The 21,442-nt window shown below is 38.5% G+C and overlaps 1 protein-coding gene across 4 annotated transcripts in view; it reads left to right on the plus strand.

The window, feature by feature from the left end:
* fign (fidgetin) overlaps window positions 1-21,442 on the plus strand; it is a 37,699-nt gene that overhangs the window by 14,296 nt on the left and 1,961 nt on the right. For 2 of the 4 annotated variants that reach the window (XR_010915216.1, XR_010915217.1), the window contains one exon: window positions 21,142-21,331. Coding sequence is in view for 2 of the 4 variants with exons in the window: in XM_067516559.1 (XP_067372660.1) it covers window positions 5,525-7,761 (2,237 nt within the window). In the remaining 2 variants the exon portion in view is untranslated. Of the gene's footprint in view, window positions 1-5,524; window positions 12,695-21,141; window positions 21,332-21,442 lie in introns of those variants that run through there. The other 2 variants (XM_067516559.1, XM_067516560.1) reach the window with 1 other exon arrangement.

The raw sequence follows: 21,442 nt of genomic DNA on the forward strand, positions 1-21,442 counted from the left end.
CAAAATGCTGCACATGTGGAATAATTTCTTAATATGCCCATGCACCAGCTTCAGGACTTTCTCTATGCATTGCTTGCTTTCATCCTCAACTCTGATGTGCACTCCAAAGTGTTTTCAATCACTTTGACAACATTTTTACAATTATGTGAGATTAGTAGGGTTAAATTATGAAAAGTTTTGAATTATAACGATTCCATGTGGGAACATTTACATCTTTGTATTATGTTGCAGATGTCATCAAATCAGCAATAGCACTTTGCCAGAAAAGATTTTTATTCTGTTAGAAGCTGCTGTTAAATGGCTGGTAAATTAATAAAGTTTGGGGAGTAGCAGGTAAATAACAGTGAGGATGCGTCCTTTTATTCAAAAGTGAAACCAATATCTGTCAGTGTCTATCATGGCAGCATGGCACATGATTGCCAAGAGGTGGTGACCACTAGGTTTAGTGATGTGATCCTTCCAGTTAAGCCAAGAATTAACTATTGTTAAGGAAACCGTTAACACCTACAAAGCCAAGTTGGGGGGGTCTGTAGAACATGTATTGCATGTAAAACTAGCAATGTCAGGAATGAAGTTTTCTTTGTTTTGTCACTTTTTGGCTCTCGGCTTATATGTACAGTACAATACATAATTCTGTGAGAATTATGTCAGACAAACAGGAAAAACCTGGTGAGTTGATGTATTTCTATATTTTTAGATTTAGGAATGTACTTTGGAATAAAACATATGAAAGTAGACTATGACATGTGTTTCATGTTTTAACTATGTTTAACTTATTGTTTAAATTATTTAGTTTGCGGGTTCAGTGGCTCAGTTATGCTGATCCGATGTAGCAGTGCTTCCATTTTATGTTATAAACTTTAAAGAACTCAGTGGGCAGTGTTTTTGGGTGGGAAGACAGAGAGGGAAAGCTGCATTAGCAATTCCTACTGGTTAGTTGGTGCACCAGCACAAAAGGGTGGGATCTGGGCAAGAAACACCATTCTGTCACTTTCTGGCACACACAGAGAAACGTGTTCTAGTTAATGACTGCGTCTAATTCTTTGCAAACACGTGTTAAGATGTGTTAAAATCGCTATGCAAGGTGCCTAAAGAGCTTATAAACATGCACTTGAAACTGCAACCAAAACCACTGCTGTCCAGCAGTTTCACTATTAAAATCACTAGGTGCTTCGACTGCTTAGTTTCATGTAGGCTGCATGGCTACTGAGTCACATTACAAGGTGAGCGATATGCAGTCTGGCCGCATGAGCCTGTGAGTTTTATCTTAGGGCAAAATAAAACTCATACACATACACAGACAGCCACACACATGTGCAGATGTCAGGGCAAAGTCACATGCAAAAGGTGGCATCGAAGACAAAAACTTACTTGGGTAAAAGGGTTTGTGAGTACAATTTCAGGAAGCTAATAACAGCTCTGTCACAATGGACTCTTCAACTTACTTTGCCTCCTGCATTAAGGGTATTATGATAAAAAAAAAAAAAGGTTATTTGCTCTACTGTTTGAACACAGTTAGAATACTGCAAAATTCAGCTTGTACTTTTATCCTGCCTTTTATATTCAGATTAGTATAGTCTCTACTGGGATCGGTGGACTCTGATATTGTAGTGATTGAGTAATTTGCTGCCATGGGTGGTCAGTCTTTGAAATGTATGGGCAGTAGCCCTGGAAAAGACAGTGACTAAAAAGCCATATCTGTTCTAAATGAGGGGTTAAATGGCACCCTGCCATCTAAAGATTAGAATTACTGCCACATGGAGCTCTAAATTGAGTTTAAATAGTCTTAAGTTGATATGTGAGATAAATGGGACTCTGGCCATACCGATTACCATTTTAACATTGTATTAGAATGTTTTGCTCCACCCCTACTTAGAATTTCTCCAGTGAATTTGAATATGAATATGAGCTTGTTTTTATTTATAAATGTAATTACTGTCTGTCTGCAATATTTGCACGCTTGTCAAGTAGAGTAGTCTGTGTGTGCAGAATGAAAGCAAAAGCTCCCATAATTATGTTTACGTCCAGCAATGAAAATCCCAGGGTTGTAATGATCAGTAATTATAAATACTTTTCAGCATGTCTACTGCCTCAGCTGGGACTATTGTGTGGTGTGAAGTGTAGAGTTTGTGCAGCTTAATTATGACATTGTACATGACTAAATGTACCAGCCTGCTTTGGCTCTGCAAAACACTTCCAGTGCATAATCACGCTCAAGTCTGACTTTAAAGAGCTCATTACAGTTAGTTTTCTAAAGAGCGGCTTATTAAACACAGTTACCTAATAGGCATCTTTGGTGGTGCAAATTGGTTAAAATGGTAATGAGTCTGATTAGGCCACGTTTCAATTACAACAGCTTTCACTTCCCTCCCCCTCTTCCTCAACCTTCCCTCCTTCCCCTCCCCCAAACCAAAAAAAAAGACGAAGGAAAGTCCAGCTCGGTATGCTTGGGAATCCTCCTGGAAGGCATTTTGCTCTCTCTCTCTCTCCCTCTCTATCTCTTAAACACACACACACATACACTCACGCACATATATAGAAAAAGGAAAAGAAAACCGCTCTGCCACCTCTGTGCTTCCTTTCAGCAGCACGGTAATGAATAGAGAATTGTGCAAGCGGCAGTCCAATTTACGCGCTGGGAAATTGGATGGACAGAGTGGAGGCCCACTCTTGTTTGCTTAAAAATGGCCTAGGCTACCAGATTAATAGTTCCCAAAAAGGTCAGCATCTCTGTTTCATCAATGATGATCGCTGAACCAGAAATTAAACACCATAGCACACCATAACACCATAGCATCACATGTCAAATGTGTTTCGGCTCCATCTAGTCTTCTTTTCTTCAAGAAGAGGGAGATTGTGTATTGTTTTAATCCCAGAGACAATTCTTGTGCTGGACAAATTTGTGTTTCCTCAAATACATCTCACCTTTAGCAAGGGGCTGTTCAAATCTGAGGCTACGTGTATAGTAGGCACAAATAACTCAACATAATTTGAACAAAAAATATATTTCTTATGTAACAATAATCTAAAATGTACCACAGATGATTTTTTTTTCCAGATCTATGAATGGTGAAAGACAATGGTCTAACAAAGGCCTATTTGTTGGTGGCTGATAAGTGAAATTTGAGCGCAAGCCCCGAGGCGATCTGAAAACATTCCACTAATAGCATGCTCTGTAATTATGCCATTTCAAAGAAAAACAAAGGAACCCGTGGATGTTTTATGTGAATATCTATGCAGCTGGAATAAAAGACATTTTACCACAATACCAAAGTACCAGATCATTATGCTAATGTACAGTATGTGTTAGTGTGGAGATGAGCATTTGTGTGTGGATGCATTATAACCTCTGCTTTTACCAAACGATTTAAATCGGATTGAAAATTGTGCTTTATAAGGGACATCTACTTGATATATCAATTTGTTTTTACTCTTTAACATACCAACACAAACTGGCATTTTCAATATGTTATTGTAAAGTTTTGCACATGTAATGCTTAAACTTTAAATTACTTAATACAGCTGAAACATTATTGGATCCTCTGATTCTCTATGGAGCTTTTATATTAACAGAAATTCTGTTAGTTCCGGTGTAAAATGTGTAAGTCTTTCTCAGTCTGTTTTTACCAGTGTGCTGTATTTAGATAATTGTCTGGAATGGTGTCTATTTGATAAAATATCTGATGATGAGATCTCAAGTACATTTTGTGAGTAGCACTTCTTTGATTGACCAAAGTGGCACATTGTTCAGAGAGGATTAACAGTAATAGACGTGTCTCACTCAATAATCTGCAAGCATTTCTTTTTATTGATAAAATGTGACATGAGTTTTAATGAACCTTACAGAATTATTTTACAAAATCCATTATCCTAAGACTTGCACTGCAGTGTCAGTACATGCTGCGAATGCCTGAAATTTTTTGGCAGACAACACAGTGCTAGTTGTGATTGCCTAAATGCTGTTTTGTTTGTTTTGAAAGGAAAATTTTTTTCTTGTGATTGGGAAAAATATGCAGTATTGAACAGTTTGTAAAAAGCCATGTAATAGAGTAAAATACACATTAGGTGAGTGCTGTTCTAGTAAACTACATTTCCACATAAAAAACTTACTTCTACATTGCAATTATCTTATGTTAAATCTAACAAAACTGCCCAGAACATAGTAAGTGACTAATTCTTGTGTCAATGAGTCAGTGTTAGATGCTTTATTTTTTACTTTCGCACAATGAATACAGGTTTATGGATGATATTTTATTGTATTTTGTTTTTTCTTTAATGTTAGTTATTTGTTTCACCGTCACTGTAGTGTGCTGAACTTTTATTTCCTTACACAGTATGGCTGGCATATTTGTCTGCTCTGGCTTTTTGTCTTTTGTATTTTTTCTTAATCATTAGCCTGGATAGTTGACAACCATGTGAGCCATAGCATGGATCTCTTTGACTAAAACCTTGTAAATTAACACAATTAGTGCAGCATCATCCTGCTAATTAGCTCCTGGTGTCTAGTGTGGCGGGTGGGCAAATAGCTGGGAGGGAATATGAAGGGACTCTACAGACAAAAACTGCATTTCTAATCTGCCTCCGGCTAAATCCTGTGATATGGACTTACAGTAACCTACTGGAGTATAGCCGTGCAGTGCTTGCTTAGCAAAAGCAAGGACCATTGTAACAGTCAGGTAAAGTCTGGGCAAATGCATCTTCTTTCATATCAGCAGGCAGCTTTTGGTCAGCTTAGCGCTGATGTAAGATGTGTCTGCACACTATCTCTGATTGTTTTGAGCTGTAATCTCTCTAATAGTCTACATACTTTGAGGGTATAGTACATCCTCTGATAATACCAAACCGTGTCTAAAAGATGACAACATGTGTAAAAACTTTTATTTGGAGGCTGACTTAAGGATTAAACTTGATTATTCATGTCATCCAAACCTTAAGGCCATATAGAGGAGCTATGGAGAAAAAGACAAGTGAGGGATGTCTTTTTTCCTCTTTCACTCTGTGGACTAGGGAGCAGTAGGCAGACTGGATGTGGATGTAATTCATGCTGGGCTGAGGGGTTTGTGTGATGAAAGCAACAGAGCGCTGCCAAGGAAGATTGCTTTGCTGCTCTCTTCCAAGCCGATTTGAAACTGTCTCAGAATGCCAGAGATGAGAGTTGGATTATAGACTGACCTGCAATGTCTGTGTCATTCTGTTCTGTATAGGGTGGATTATACCACGCGAACCAGGTGTTAGGTCCTGCATCCTCATGCTGATCATGGTGTCTGCTCAGTTAGTGTTTTGTCTTTGTCAAATGGGAGGCATTTGGACATTTTCAGCAAGAAAATATGACAAGCCATTTTCCCCTAGTTTCCACATGTTTTCTTTGTAATTGTCCACCTTTTTGTCACCAAAACAATTGGAAATAAATAATGAATTCTTTGTAGACTTTTTGTCAGTTTTGAAATGTTTGAATACTTCAATATAATATAACTTTTAAAAAGTTAATTCTTTAACACATTTCTCCCCCATGTGGAATATCTAGGTCTAAAGATGCAGTGGACCCCAGAGCACCCACAATGGGCAGAACAACACTTTGACATCTCATCTACAACCCGCTCTCCAGCACACAAAGTAGAGGCGTACAGGGGGCACCTGCAGCGAACATACCAGTACGCTTGGGCAAATGATGACATCTCTGCACTGACTGCCTCTAATCTGCTAAAGAAATATGCAGAGAAGTACTCTGGGATCTTAGAGGGGCCAAATGAAAGAGCCCTGCTGTGTTCCTACTCTGATAGCACCACTGGACTCATGAATGGACGAAAGTCAGAGAATGAGTCCTGGCAGGAGGGGATTTACCCAATGAACTGTGCTCCAGATGTTATATCTGTGAGCAAAGCTGGAATGACAGCTGCCCTACCCCCTACAGATGTGTCAGCTAGCATAGGCAGCTCCCCAGGGGTGGCCAGCAGCTTGTCTGAGCCTAGCTATTCCAGCAGCAACTGTGGGAGCCACACAGCCACTACTCTCCATTCGGGCCTCCCCTCTCAGGAATATACTGCCAGTTACAATGGCTCTTACCTACATTCTAGCTACAGTGGCCAGAATACTCCAGCCCTCCCCTCCCCACACCCATCTCCTTTGCACAGTGGTGGACTGCTACAACCGCCACCCCCACCTCCTCCCCCTACCTTAGTACCAAGCTACAACACTGGGTCCCCAAACCTTCCCAGCTACAATTATCCTCCAACAGGTTATCCTTCTCAGACTGCTGTCGGCCCTGGTTATAGCCCTGGGGGTGCACCCCCTCCTTCTGCCTATCTGCCATCCGGTATTGCAGCTCCTACACCAATTCCTCCTTCCACATTGCCCGGCTACACCTACCAGTCCCATAATCATACACCAATTGCCCCAACACCTTTAAATGGCAGCACATCCAGTACATTAAAACGAAAAGCTTTTTATATGAGTGGACCTGGAGATATAGACTCTAGCTATGGTAATTTCAACTACAACCAACAGCGCTCTTCACAGAGCCCAATGTACAGAATAACAGACAGCAGTGTGTCAGACTCAAGCAGAGGCAGTGGCTTTGACAGAAATGGTGAGGCTACATCATTAGCATTTAAGTCAACCAAACAGCCAATGTCTTCTGATCAGCAAAGAAAATTTAACATGCACTCTGGCCGAGCACTAACTCCTCCATCCTATGGATCAACCAAAAGCTCTGTGGGTGATCTCAGAACTAGTGAGTCCTACAGTAAGTTTGGCTCTCCCATCATGGGTGAGCAAAGTGAAGAGCACAGACACCATCATTCTCACTCCCTAACAGGGCCTGACATTGGTACGGCTACCTCGTCCATCCATGCTGCAGAGGAACAACTGAAGAACAGTGATTCCACCCTGGTGGAGATGGTGACCACAGAAATCCTTCAGCAAGGCCCTCCAGTAGACTGGAGTGACATTGCAGGTCTGGATATGGCCAAAGCAGCCATCAAAGAGGAGATACTATGGCCCATTTTAAGGGCAGATATGTTTAGTGGACTTGCCACATTACCTCGGAGCCTCCTTTTATTTGGACCTCAGGGAACTGGTAGAACGCTGCTGGCCCGCTGCATGGCCAGCCAACTTGGGGCTGCCTTCTTGCGACTCAGCAGCTCAACTCTGATGACCAAGTGGCTGGGAGAAGGGGACAAGATCATCCAGGCTTCTTTTCTGCTGGCCCGTTGTCGCCAGCCAGCAGTAGTGTTCATCAGTGAGGTAGACCTGCTGCTCTCAGCCCAGCTCAGTGAAGAGAGCCCAGTGAATCGCCTCAAGGCTGAGCTCCTCATGCAGCTTGACAGTATTCTGACCTCACCTGAGGCCCACGTCATTGTGGTCTGTTCCACCAATAAGCCTGAAGAAATCCCAGAGTCTCTACGGAGGTACTTTACCAAGCGACTGCTCATTCCCTTGCCTGATGGGACAGCACGACACCAGATAATCAGCCAACTGCTCTCACAGAACAACTACTGTCTTAGTGACAAAGAGATCTCACTACTGGTTCAAAGGACAGAGGGTTTTTCAGGACTGGATGTGGCCCAGCTGTGTCAGGAGGCCATAGTAGGCCTTCTCCATGCCATTCCTGGTACTGACCTGTCAAATATCCATCCCAGTCAGATGAGACCAGTCTCCTACCAAGACTTTGACAATGTGTTTTGCAAATTCCAGCCTAGCATATCACAGAAAGAACTTGACATGTACACTGAGTGGAATAAAATGTTTGGTTGTATTCAATGAAAGAAATCCGTCAAACACATTTTCTTAGTTTAAAAGGATGTGTTTTGCCTTCGGTGAATAAGGAAAATAACAAACATAACCATATAATATACAGCAAAGGGATTGTCCTTGAAGGCTTTGGACAGGAGATCACAGTCTGGACATTATTCATTGGTAAAACATCATTGAATGCTTTATATGGCTGAAGTCATGTGCTCACTAAAACTCAAACATTTAAACTCAAACATTTAGACGATGCCCCTGTTTATATATATAACACACACATACATATATATACTATTCTGCAGATCCTAACATTTAGTTTGCTATCAAGTGCCTGAGGTGGTGCTGTTTCAGTTTGCCTATGATTTTCCTTACAATCTTCATTGGTGACATGTTCTATTATGAAAAAAGCTTTAAAATTAGACAAAAAAATCGCTTTCTCTTTCCCCATTAGAACTGTGTTCTAAAGCTATGTCTGTTTTGTGCTGTCTGTAAACAGCTGTGGTTAATTTGAGCTGAATTAAAATAATCGGCATACTTTTTGTTAGGCTTCATACAGGTTTTATGTATGTGGACATCATTCCATTACAATAATACTTTTTACTTTTGCTGGAACAATCGGGTTTGTTTACTAGTACGCATAAGACAAATTTGGTTGCTGTAGTAGCCTCTCCGCTAAAAGTGAAAGTACAAAAAAGAAATACTTTACAGTGTAACTTTAATTTAAGCAAAAAATTACTATTTAATTGATGGTAAAACATTGTTACAGTTGTAATTTGCAGTTTTTCATATAAATGTAAAAATTATACCATTTTTCTCTATTTGAAAACTCAGGAACAGAATAATGATCTGTGTAGTACCTCATTTGCTTTTGTCAAAGCACTACACAATTCAAGAGCATTTGGCTTGAATTTCAAATTCCATCATCAAACTATGTTAGGCTGTACAGTTACCTCAAAAAGCTTACAATGAAATGAGAAGGTTTCTACAATGAATGTATGACAGTAAATCTGGTCTTTTTTTTCAAGATACAAACCGATTATTTGTTTGGCGTTCTATATGTTGGATATATTTGATATGGAAACTTTGTATTAGAGATTTGCCTTTGAAAAGAATTAGACCTTATCTTGAACTGTAGCCTCGAGGCCATTTCACATACTTGTATTTCCTGGTGGCTATCACATGAAAAACTTTAATTTTCATCATACACTATACAGTGATGCTATTGTATAGTTTGCTGTTCACAGACAAACTGTTCAGCTTGTGACGATCCAGAGCTAAGAGATTTTGGAAAGGTGCAGACAAACATCTTGGGGTTGAAGAAGACAACTGCCCTGAGCTATTTCATTTCATCCGGCCGCTGTTTTATCATTAATGAAACCTAAGGATTATGTATAGCCTAAGTTCCTTTCTACCTCAGTTATCTCTGAAAGACAAATTCACGAAGACAGCAAAATGTCAGCACCTCTTTCTGCTTGTTTGATGAGAAAACCTTTTGAGAGAACACTAAACAGTTTTTGTGTGCAAAATCTATTAGCTTTACATTTTGATAACTCCCAAGAACTTTGCTTCTCACTTTATAATGCACTTAAAGGGGAATACCACTGGTATGAGGTTTGGTGGACACTTCGCCTTAGGACAATTTGGTCTTTATTAGCTGGCATCCACCAGTGGACCTTGTGTGTCAAATAGAAAATATAAACATGACTGCATTGTTGTTATGTGCATATTTTCTGGCTTTAAACCACTTCCATAATTTCAGTATAAAGTTTGCAGAAGAATTGGGTTGATCTTCATAGGCCACAATTGTAACTTTCATGAATTGAGTGGCATTCCTTTTTAAGAATTTGTCCTGTTATTTTGTTTTTGTCATTTTCATTTTTAAACCGTTACAGTGTTATCAGTTCCTACTTGCTGCCATTAATCAGTACCTTTCCATGCAACATTTTGGACAATGAAAGAGCATGTCGGACTGCGGTATTGGTAAAAGTAAGGAAATATATTGAATGTATTATGTCCTCTGAGCAGTAACAAAAGCAAAAGCTTGCACATTAAAAAAATTCCGCTGAAGTAAATAGCACTGTAGGTGTAAGTGTATAATACTGCTGAGGAACTAAAGGACCATGTGTTTGTTTTCAAAGGAGGTCACTTTGTGTTTGCTGCCTGTTGCACATGTTTAACCTGTTCTTTCTTTAAGTGTGTAGTCTGCATATTGATCAAAGCCACCTGGTTAGATTTCAGCAAACTTTCAGACCCATATCACAATATCACAGTGTTTAAATAGCATACAATGGCATGGCAATAGCAGAAGAGAAACTACATAGCAGGAAAGAAAGCTAGCAAGCTTGCCAACAATAACATGTTGTTGTAGTGGCTGTGTTATACATATATGTTATACATACATACATCTCCACTTAAAAGACCTGTGGCACAAGTTAAAGTAACTGGCTCACAATTTGATTGGATTAGAGGCGGGATAATTGTTACAATTGGCAAGAATAAAATCAAAACAGGAGGAATTTTGTTGACCTGCTGTACATGTAATTGAGTAAAAATGGTGCAGAATATGAATGACCATTTATGCTTGTTCATAGTTATGGCAATTCAGTTAAGTTTGTCTTTACAGTGAGCCTAAGGCCTCATATATGTACGTAGGCCTATGCAACATAGTGCCCAGGGGTATCTTGCAGTGTTTTGGAGCATTGGTTGTGCACGTCATCAGAAGTTAAGGCTGCGTTTATGTCAGATGCAATCTTGTGTATTGCCCGTGGGGCAGTATCAAATAATTTAATCTTTAAATCACAACAACAATAGTGGAAGGTTTTGGGTGAATAAACCTAATGAGCTTGTCCACAACTAACCACATCCACACACCTGTCATTTGTGTTGTTGCTGTTTTACCTGTCTTGATCTCAAGCTCAACCTCTTTCAATCATGGCTTCTGTTTAAGTTGTGGAAAACTGGAAGTTCACACAAAAGAAATGCTGTAGTCAGGAGTGTTAGGCATGAGTCTACTTCCTCATGGCCAGCCTTTTAAATCCCCAAAACCTGCATAAACTTTGCAAGGAAGTATGTTACTAATGATGCTGCCAATACTTGCCACTGTGTGCGCATACTCATTGCTAAACAGCAAATATGCCTGGGCCCTTACTGTTCAGACCAAATGTGGGTTGGTCAAAAGCTACAATTGTTTTCAGATGAAACTGGCCTGCAGAGGATTAAAGTCTGACAGGTATGAAAAACGCATTTTATACATATTTTTTTCACTATCAGTGAAGAAAGGAAGGAAATGAGCTGAAAACTTCGGATACTGCAACGATTATTAGTTGCACTTAGGCATACAGTATATTAATTGATTTCCTTAATGCCAAAGTCAAATGTTTTTCTTTCGAATATGATGAACATGATTTTGAATCCTGCAATGTAATTAGATGTTTGAAGATGGAGATTTTATACCACTCTCACTGATAAGTTATTGAATTAGTATGTCAAATGTATTCAACAGACATGAGTTTTGTGACACTTTTGCAGTTTTTCAGTTCGGACCTGAGTGAGAGTTTATGAACTGTCTATGAGTTCTGTGTGGAGCACAGAGAGAAACATGGCTTACCATATAATGCATTGTCATACTGGAGCATAATAGTTTCTGTAATTGCTAATTTTAAGACGTAATTTGTAATTTGCAAGGTTTTTGACAAGAAGGCGATAAGAAGCCCAAAGTGCCATTAACAAGCACAGACTTGATGAGTTTAAGAGGCTGACTGTTCATGAACCTATGGAGAGATCTACGTTAGAAGGGGGAAATGTTCCACTCAAATCAAGTAGTACTTGTAATCACTTAGACAACTACAAATCTTGTCACATATTTGCTTTTTTTAAAAACAAAACCATCTCCTAAACAGTGCAATGTAAAGCACAGTGTAAGAAAAGGCACATTTGTATTCTTTGAATTTTAATCACAAGCAGACAGCAAAAAGGCTCATGGCATGATCTGATATAAGGAAAACAATTATACAGATAAGGTGTATATTTCACATGCTGTAGATGTTATCATTACAACTAGTCATTCACTATTAAGGGTGATGTGATGAAAGGGCCTACAGACACAAAACAACACTTGAGCAGAACCTTTGATAAGCACATAGAGTTTCACAGTGATCAGTCACTTAAATCGGTATTTTTCAAAATCTGTCAGTATTTCTGTAATTACATGTGTTGGCCACTACTTAAGATTTTGATTTCATCCTTATGTGGTTTTATAGTCTGGCATTCTTTATAACCATTTCTACCTCATTACTACATATTGTACATGTAGTACTTATGTCCTGTCATTTTGAATGTCATGCATTTGTAGATAAAAAACTTAAAACAAACAAAAAAGAAATCAACACAAAAAATAAAGCTTGCCCTTGAATCTAAGCAGTCTACCTCAAAAGACTGTCTTTACACTGTCAAGTACAAGTCACAGAAAAAAAATAAGGCACCTTGAGGGCAAAGATGAAGTTAACCTGCACATACTGACGTACAGTTTATTTACAATACCACGTTTTTGTTGAATTCTTGTGGACTGTGTAGTTCTTCTACAAGGTCTCCAATGCAAATTCATTTGCTAAAAATTAACAAATTGCTTTAATACTTTGTGAATTGTTGTAGTGCGCATGTTAACGTGTATGTATGTGCACTTGCAATTCAACATGCAAGTATGAGGGGATAACATTAAGATGTGAAAATTTGAATTTTCACTTTACATGTACAGAGAATAAGCCTGCACATAACTGTATGTATTGTACATTTGCTAATAATATACAGCATACATACAAAATGCACCACATACATGTTTATATGTGTGTATGTATTGCCATACTTACAGTACAGTCGATTTAAATGTATTTTAATTTAAAGGTACATAAAGGTTATTGAAATATTGAATAAAGATGTTTTTTTTTCCTGACTCCATTTTGTACCTTTGATTAAATTATCATCAATGTGAATGATTTAAGCCTGCGCTATTTCCATTCCAAGCATTTCAGCATACAACAACTTAAATTATTAAGAATGAAATTATAAAATATAAGTGTGAAATATAGTTGCAGAATTTTGTTTTTCATGATATAGGTATAAGAGTGGGAAGTTAAATATTCAATGGGATATGGGCAGTATATTACGTCAGTGTTGTTAAGTTTCTCTTTTATTCTGCAAGTATGTTGGTATCTAATGTTGTAGGTGCAGTTTATCATTCAATCTATGATATTTCTTTTATTTAATCCCCAATTTCTATCATTGAATCTATAATTGAATGAGCTGCATAATCCTGTTTTTTAGATAAAATATCAAATAAATGTGCCTGTATTATCTTGTTGATGGCGGCCATGTGGGCTAACGCCACACTTTAGGCTGAAAATTAGAAACAAAACATGTTTTCACTTCTGTGAAGTCTTTCTTAATAAAGACTGAAGATACATTGTACATGATGTGGAGTAAAATTAACCAATTTACAAAAGTGCGTGGGTGTGAAAAAGGTAATTTTATATTATGAGTGGCTGTCAGTGTCTGAAAACTCTTTCTCATAAGCGCAGATAAGCTCGTCAAGGTGAGAACGTTTAAAACAACATTTGAAACACTGTAGTCTCCCATGGAGCAGTGTCCTTGGAGGCTTGAATTGTTCGTCAGAAAACAGCCTTATTCAGCATGAGTACTGTGCTGAAGCATATGGCCTAAACACTGGGAGTCAAGTCTAGAAATTTTATCTTTGAGTGAAATTAAAACCAAATCAAAAGTTCTTAAGAGCAATTTTAACATTGTTGTTATATAAATATCCCCCCCTTTTACTACTTGGGGGCAGGTGCAGCCACATCCATAATATTATTCCTCATTACTAAAGCTGATGACTGTTCAATCTGTGGCCTAATAAAAAAAACTAATAACATTGATAAAAAAATTGTTCTTGTGAGCATTATTTTCTAAACTACTCCAACAAACTACAGTAGGTTCAAGCACTAACTATTTGCAACCCACTGTCACTAACACAGTAGAGCATCTAACACAGTAGAGCATCTACTAATACCGTTCCTCTAGGCTGTTGTCCCTTCTTCGTATCCGTCTCGCATTCTACCATCAGAAATTCTCGCAGCAAACATGCTCTTTTATCCTTTCCACAGAATTTTTTAAACAAGAGCCATTTGACCAGCAGAAAAAAACAATCAAGACTGATAAGAGAAAAATAAAGTTGAGTCAAACAAATTACACTCACGTTATTAGTGGCTATTTTGTAAATATCAAAGATCCACTTGTCCCAGTGTTCTGTGCTTCATTTGCATTCTGATGAAACTGGAGTGGATGTGTGTGAACTCGGAGGTTATCTGTGGAGCTGCAGCGCTGAGCAGCCGAATCAGACAGCTTCGCAACCGCATGGCTCAAGAGGATGAGCCACGGACCTCTCTCAAATCACTTCCTTCATAACAATTAAAATATGCAAAGTGATAATTTTCCTTAAGTAGCCTAAATGTGCAATCTATTTAAATGTGAGGGAAATTGCCTAAAGCTCACGGTGTGTGTATGTGTGGGGGCTGGGGTGGGGGATAAATTATGCAAATAACAGAAAAGACTCTTGAAAGCCTAATTTTTCTGTAATAAGCATACTGTTTCATTTAATTTTTTGCCTCTTATTAAAAGTGACAGTTCTTTTGCTCTGTCTGATGGCTATATCTGACACAGGCTCATGGAACTGACTGCTAGACTAAATGGTAAAGCATTTTTGTAGCTTTTAGATGATGGTTACATTCACAAAGTAATTATGCACTAGAGAGTCCAGAAATAAGGTTTAATTACACAGTAATCGCTTCTGATGGACACTAGGAAGTGTGAGCACTGCCAGACTGCAATCCATCAATGACAAACCTCTGGCCAGTTTTAATTCCTCCTCATTTGCATCATAACCTCGGCACCAAGTTGCACAAATGCTGTTAAATGTTAATAGGACCTGTCTCTCCACTCAAAATGGATGCTTAAGCCATTTCAATTCTCCTTTTCCCTCTATCTCTTTCTTTCACTCCCTCTCTCTCTCTCACCCTCTTTCCTTCATAACACACATGCACGCACACACTCTATCTCACACGGTCCATATCTCCTCTCTCTCGCCTCAATTCTCACATTCTCTTGAGTCTTCACATAAATAGCCCCTCTTCAGAAGGGAGGCTGAGCACAGGAGATGATGCACGGTCACTGCTGTGCTAATTGGGAGCAACATGTAAAGTTTTATCTCTTGAGTGCTAACAAACCATACAGACAAGTATAATTCCTTGTCGTGTCTGCATGTGTGTCTCTATGTGTGTGTGTGTGTATGTGAGTACAATTGAGAGAGACTGTTGGAGTGTGTGTTTCACCCATACATCCACACACATACACAACATAAACTTTTGGTCACACTATGCGAAGGAAGGCTCCCAAGTTATCTCCAGCCCAGGGGACTGGACAATTTCATGTTTTTATTAATTGAATATTATTGTTGGTGCCAAAGACACATTTCCTAATGTCGATTAGAGCCAGAATGTCTCAGATTCTGCCAGTCACCTTCTTATATTGTAAGTATATTTCTTATTATACTGTATATTATGGGGCATCCCAGCGTACTGCGGTGTTCATGTTGGGTGGATTGCCAAGGTGGACAATAGACCAAACAAACCACTAATGTAAATAAAGTGCTGCACATTTTGTATTTTACTGTACTGTTTATGATCCCCGAAATAATCCCAAGGCATTTAAATTAATTGTATCTTGATTTGAAAAGAAAAAAATTAGATGTTATGTATGGAAACAAGAAAAATGTGTCCACAAGTAAAACTGTGACCTGGATATACAGTAATTATCACACGACTTTAACATGATTTTCAGTGTTTGTGTTTTTATGACAAAATATTTTGCTTAGCTTAAATATTTGCTCTAGAGTCATACAGAATTTGCCGTAACTTGTAAATACAAAGAAACTGCATTGTTACAATTTTAACTTTACACTATACTGTGAAACAATATTTTTAGAAATATTTTTCTCCTTTACACATTTTTAACCACCAATGAGAACAATTCAAGGCTGTTTGTGTCCTTCAGGTGTAATCAGGTGTAATCTGCTGTAGTCCTTCGGGTCCAAAAGCTCCCCCCTCTCTCAGCATACACTGAGCTCTATAACAAGCTGCTTCTCTCTGTGATCATGTCTAACTGGTCAGTGCCATGAAATAACCATGTCCAATGTATCTCATCAAAGTGGTATGTAATTACTGTTTTATTTCAAATGTTTAATAATAGTATTTCTTTTCCTTCTTTTTCTTCCATCTTTAATTCATTAAACAATTATAATAAGCACATTCATATTGGTGTTGATTCTCTTTATTTTAAATGCTAAATAGTCAATTATTATATTAATTGAGGTCTATAAATTAAGACATAACAACAAAAAGGACCTAAAAGTCGGAGCGTACAGTATATTTTCTCTTAATATTCTAATTCCTAATATAAGATATATAATTAATTCTAATATTTGTAGCTATTGTAGGTCACCCCAAATCTTAAAGCATTATTGCTATGAAGAGTGTGTTGAAATTACTGAGCAGTATAATCATTTCTTTTCATTTCTTTACCTAAAACTTGTCACTGTTAAAATACCATCACTGACACTAGGAAGCTTTGACTGGTCAAAGTGGTGGATCTCTTTAGTCTGTCTTAACCCCTGGTGGGGAACAAGTGGAGCTAATGGGGAGCAAAGACAGAGGAGTACATGTTCGATAGCCACACATCCTCCAGTCAAGGCAATCATGGGAAACACGGAGCATCACTCTTTCAATTTCATCTTTTCCACTGTGCACGCCACCCTCTATAACGTCATTATCTCCAGCAGATCTGCAGGGTCCTCTGACAGGGCCGTGTTATCCAGGCACTAGGGAAATGCAAATTGATTTCATATCAGCCATGGCATTTTTAAGGCCTCCACATGTTACATAGACTGTCATTTCAGGCAAAGATATGAAAATCAGAGGGAAATGTCAAACTGCGGAAGGACTATATTATATGCACTGCGTTGTTTACTCTGATCACCAGCTCTTGGAACAAGATACTCCTTAATGCCACATTGTCAGTGGACTATTTAGAAGGTCTCAATTACACTTTTTGATCTGTATGAGTGTAGATAGTTCTCTCACATGAGAATAACACTAGACTGTCTAGACCAACAAGAATATGCATTGTTGTATAAATGCCATAATGCAGCAGCATTAACAAGATGATAAGTTATTAATTTAAATAACACCTTATGTCATGACATAATCATTTCATCTTCTCTTTTTCTTTTTTGTGTGTGTTTCTGTCCATTCTATGGATCTTCTATTGTCTCTAAAATGGAAATTTGCAGTATCCTACTCACTGCTTTTACACTGTTTGACTGGTCAAAGGGGTGGATCTCTTTAGTCTCGGTCTCAATAGGGAGCTTTTTACAGACAAAATATCTAAAAACCGAATGTAGGATACACTGTCTGGCCCAAAAAAAAAAACACCACCTCAATTTAACTAAGCAACAAGGTAAGAGCCTTCCGCTAATTACTGCAGTGATTAATATGTGTCAGCTGGCAACAAGTTACTCAGCTCTAACTGATACAATAAGCAGCTGACTACCTTATTATCCTGAATGACCTGGATTTTCTATCAATGGATTTTGTCTTCCCTGATGGCACGGGCATATTTCAAGGTGACAATACTGGGATTCATCGGGCTCAAATTGTGAAAGAAAGGTTCACGGAGCATGAGACATAATTTTCAAACGTGGACAGGCCACCTTACCCCCACTGAGAATCTTTGGCGCGTGCTGGAGAAGACTTTGTGCACTGGTCCTACTCTCTCATTATCAATACATCATGATGAGAAAGTAATGCAATTCTGGATGGAAATAAATGTTGTGACATTGCATAAGCTCATCGAAGCAATGCCACAGCAGATTCTTGGTATAATCAAAGCCAAAAGGCAGTCCAACAAAATGCTAGAGTGTGTGACTTCTCCTTCGGCTGAGCAGTATGTCTGTTACACAGCAAAGTTAGAAGCTAACTGATGAAAATTGTGAAGCATTCAGTAACCACTATTTTCCACTAGACATATGTGGAAAACAAAACCAGTTATTTAATATTAAATTAAATTAAATTAATTTACATTTTTGGACATTTCCACCCATACGTTTTATTTGGTGTCTTTTCACAGTAGTATTTACAGTGGTCAGCTTTTCTGTGTTTGAACAATATGGAAAAAATATTAAAACCTGATGCCGTACACTAAAAATTGTTTCTGATTTTAGGTTACATTTCTATCCTTTTTTTCCAGAATACAATACAAATTATCTGCCATATTGAGAGGTACGGTTAAGTTCATAGCTTGTGGATGTGTTTATGTCTAGCCTACTCTGTATTAACTGATGTCCAAAATATTTTCCCACTAGCATTTAAACATAACCTATTTGAGGTAAACAATTACTGTCAGGTAAAAGACTTAAGGGGGAGAGCAGGAAGAGAAGCAGTGGTAGAAAGCAGATGGCTAAAGATGAAGGTCAAAACCTATGAGAAGTTTTTCAGAATTTGATGACATAAGCAATCTGTAAGCTGTTATTGTGCCTGAGCTTGAGGAGCGGAGAAACATATTGAAATTACAAAAAAAATAAAAATAAAAACACTGCAGCTGCCAGCACACTGCCAGGAATGATTGCCCTGAGTGTTTTTTTTTCTCTGCTTTGCTTCTCCCGATCTGCCCCCCTTCTCCCTTGGCCCCCCCCTTAACGTGCATGGCTGCCTGCCAAAAGTGAAGAAAGCCATATCTGGATTTAATGATATTACAAATGCCTTTCTTTATGCTCAATAATAACTCAGTTTTGATTGATACACAACGTCAGCACCTTATCTTGATACAAATAGACGTGCCTGTCATCCAGCATTGAGTCATCAATTTCAGCTGGTGATGAGGCTTGTTTGCCGTACCTAATCATCTGTCTCATTGGGAATCCTCTGAGGCTGATCAGATAGCACTTGTAAATACTTGTGGCAACAACCATCATAAGCTTTCAGGAAAAATTGAGTAGGTCCCCTTATTGCTACAACCTTAGCAATGTCTGAGATTTCTTTGTACTTAAAGCAAAGCTTGGAATAAATCACACAATACACCTACATTTCTAATGATTAAAGCCTTTCCCATGCCTGCATCTGGTGAATTGTCCACAGAATAAAGAGCAGCTTTATATTTTGTCCTGTCAAAATGTTAGGTCATTCTATCAAGGCCAGCCTGTTCCATACAATAGCACAGTAAGTCTTCTGTTGAAATACACTGAGAGGCTGAGAATGAATTCTTGAATTTTTTTTGCAATTGGAACCTGCTGAGAGTGTCCTTTATTTTGACGACTAGATATCACAGTTCAGTGTTGTGAGTTAATACGACATTTTGCCACATTTTAACCCAAACAGCCTGCAAAAAAACAGACAAGTATAGACCAATTAAAATTGCTATGGCTAGAGTGTTTGGTGTGACACATTAATCTTAGTCCCTTTATTAGAATTCACACACAGCATATAACGTGTTAAGAAGTTCTTTACAATGTAATTATACCGCGAGTATAGTAGTGTATTTTTCAACAACTATAACTCCTCCTGTGGACATCTGTAAGCACAAATAATGTATGGCAGTATAGTAAAACATAGTAATTAGTACTTGAAATTATTTATTTGTTGATAAAATACTGACAAATGTCGTACATCAATGAACAGTCCAAATATCCAGTTTGCCGCAAACAGCTACATTACCGTGACTAAGACACCATTACTACACAACTGGTCCTGCAAAAGCTAAATAGAGAAATGTACACTATTTTTGAAGAAATAATGCCACAGCTATAGACAAATAGTAATTTTCTTATGTATCTGGCCTCTGTCATAATGCATCAAGACTTTATAAAAATGTGTTCATATTATAACATCTTAATCAGACTAATGACAAATGCTGCCTGGCTCCCTGTCTTGCATTTTACTGTGTCCCATACAATTATCCTGATGAAAACTTGAAAGACTTCTGTTAAAGTGGGAGTGTGAGAAGGCCTGTAGCCTATAGACCCTGCTTTCATTCATCTTACTAACATCAGGGAGCTCAAGCTTGGCGTCACTCAAAGCTTTTTTCCTTTGAAATTCCCCAGACAGACCCACAAATTAAGCTCACTTCTGTTTGACCAAAGATGAGACCAGCCCTGAAGTAAGGCAGCTTTCCCTCTCTTTTCTCACAAGAGTTTGCCATCTATCCCTTAGAACTCCACAGAACTATAAATCTCTCGAAAATCTCTCTATTCACTGTCAGGCTGCTGAAGAAGCATATGGAAAATTCTTTCAGTCCAAATTTCAATGGTGATCTGAAAGCAAACGATGAACACAGTTTGCTTGTGAATGTCAACGGTTCAGTTGTGAAAATATGTCTTATTTATGTAGGATGTTTTCTTTAACTTTTAACAGACATCTGTAAACACATCCCAATGCTGAATGCTGTAAAGAAATAATGGTAACATTTTTTGCAGTTTTATAAGAGCAAACATTTCTTGCCTTTAGGATGTTAACATTTCAGCCTACTTGCTGGTGTATGATATTGAAAATGTGGCATTTCAATCCATAAATGTAAATAGCTGGCTTCTTGATTTGTAATGATAATATATTGTTTGGATGAAGCTCTGATTTCCGAAGAGAAAAAAAGCACTTTTTATATAAGCTGGTGGGTAGAATTTATTGATTTCAGATTCATGCAGCTTGCAAATAAATATTCATTATAAAGTATGATTTTGACACAGAAAACTTGCACTGATCTATTTTTCCTTACATCCATATTACATTTTTGTGTCTTAGAGAAAAGTGCCATGTGAAGATTTAGTCCTTAGATAGAAAGATGTGTGACCAAAAGTTAAACCCCCCCAACTCTGAGGACATCTCATGACAAGCAGTCACTCTTAATAGGAGCCTTCTCCTCCAGAAAGATTCACAAGGAAAGATTATCTGAATCTATTCCGAGCACATTCAAAGGCAAGGGACCATGCACTCCCCTTGCGAGTTCATTATCATTCTCAGGTTATCCCAGGCCCAGTGAATCTGGAACGCAAATGAATTAGTGAGAATTAAGAAGTCTCTGTGGTCTGAAACCTCTCCAAATCTCCTCCAAGATGAAAGGTACATAGACATGACTTATGCACCGTCGCACCCCTCGCCTGAGCCCCCACAACAGTACTATATCTACAGACCCACCCTGGGACACCACCCTCCACCCACTCCACCCCAACACACACCTCCGCCTCCTCTCAGAAAATGAAAATAGTATGGGCAGTTAATGTTGCCTAACGTCTCCTGACTACAGGTTTTGTCGTGAGGGAGAAGTTACGCAGGGCTGCAGGACTCAGGCTGCCATCACTGACGATTAATTACAGCACTGTGGTGCTGGCACTTCAGCATGGTTGATCCCTCTGTAGGCAGGGCTCCTTCTCATCTCAGCCTCTCTTTAGCCTTCAAAGGGCTCTCCACTGTCTGCAAGACTGAGCCTAGGCCAGGTAAGAAAGATGTCATAGCTCCATTGTGACTGTACTTCACATATTCAATGGGATTTCAGTTGTAGATTGTGTCACGCTCACTTCCCCCATTGTCCAGTGAGTTACAGTATC

The sequence above is a fragment of the Channa argus genome, chromosome 9, assembly GCF_033026475.1.
Source record: "Channa argus isolate prfri chromosome 9, Channa argus male v1.0, whole genome shotgun sequence".
NCBI lineage: Eukaryota > Metazoa > Chordata > Actinopteri > Anabantiformes > Channidae > Channa > Channa argus.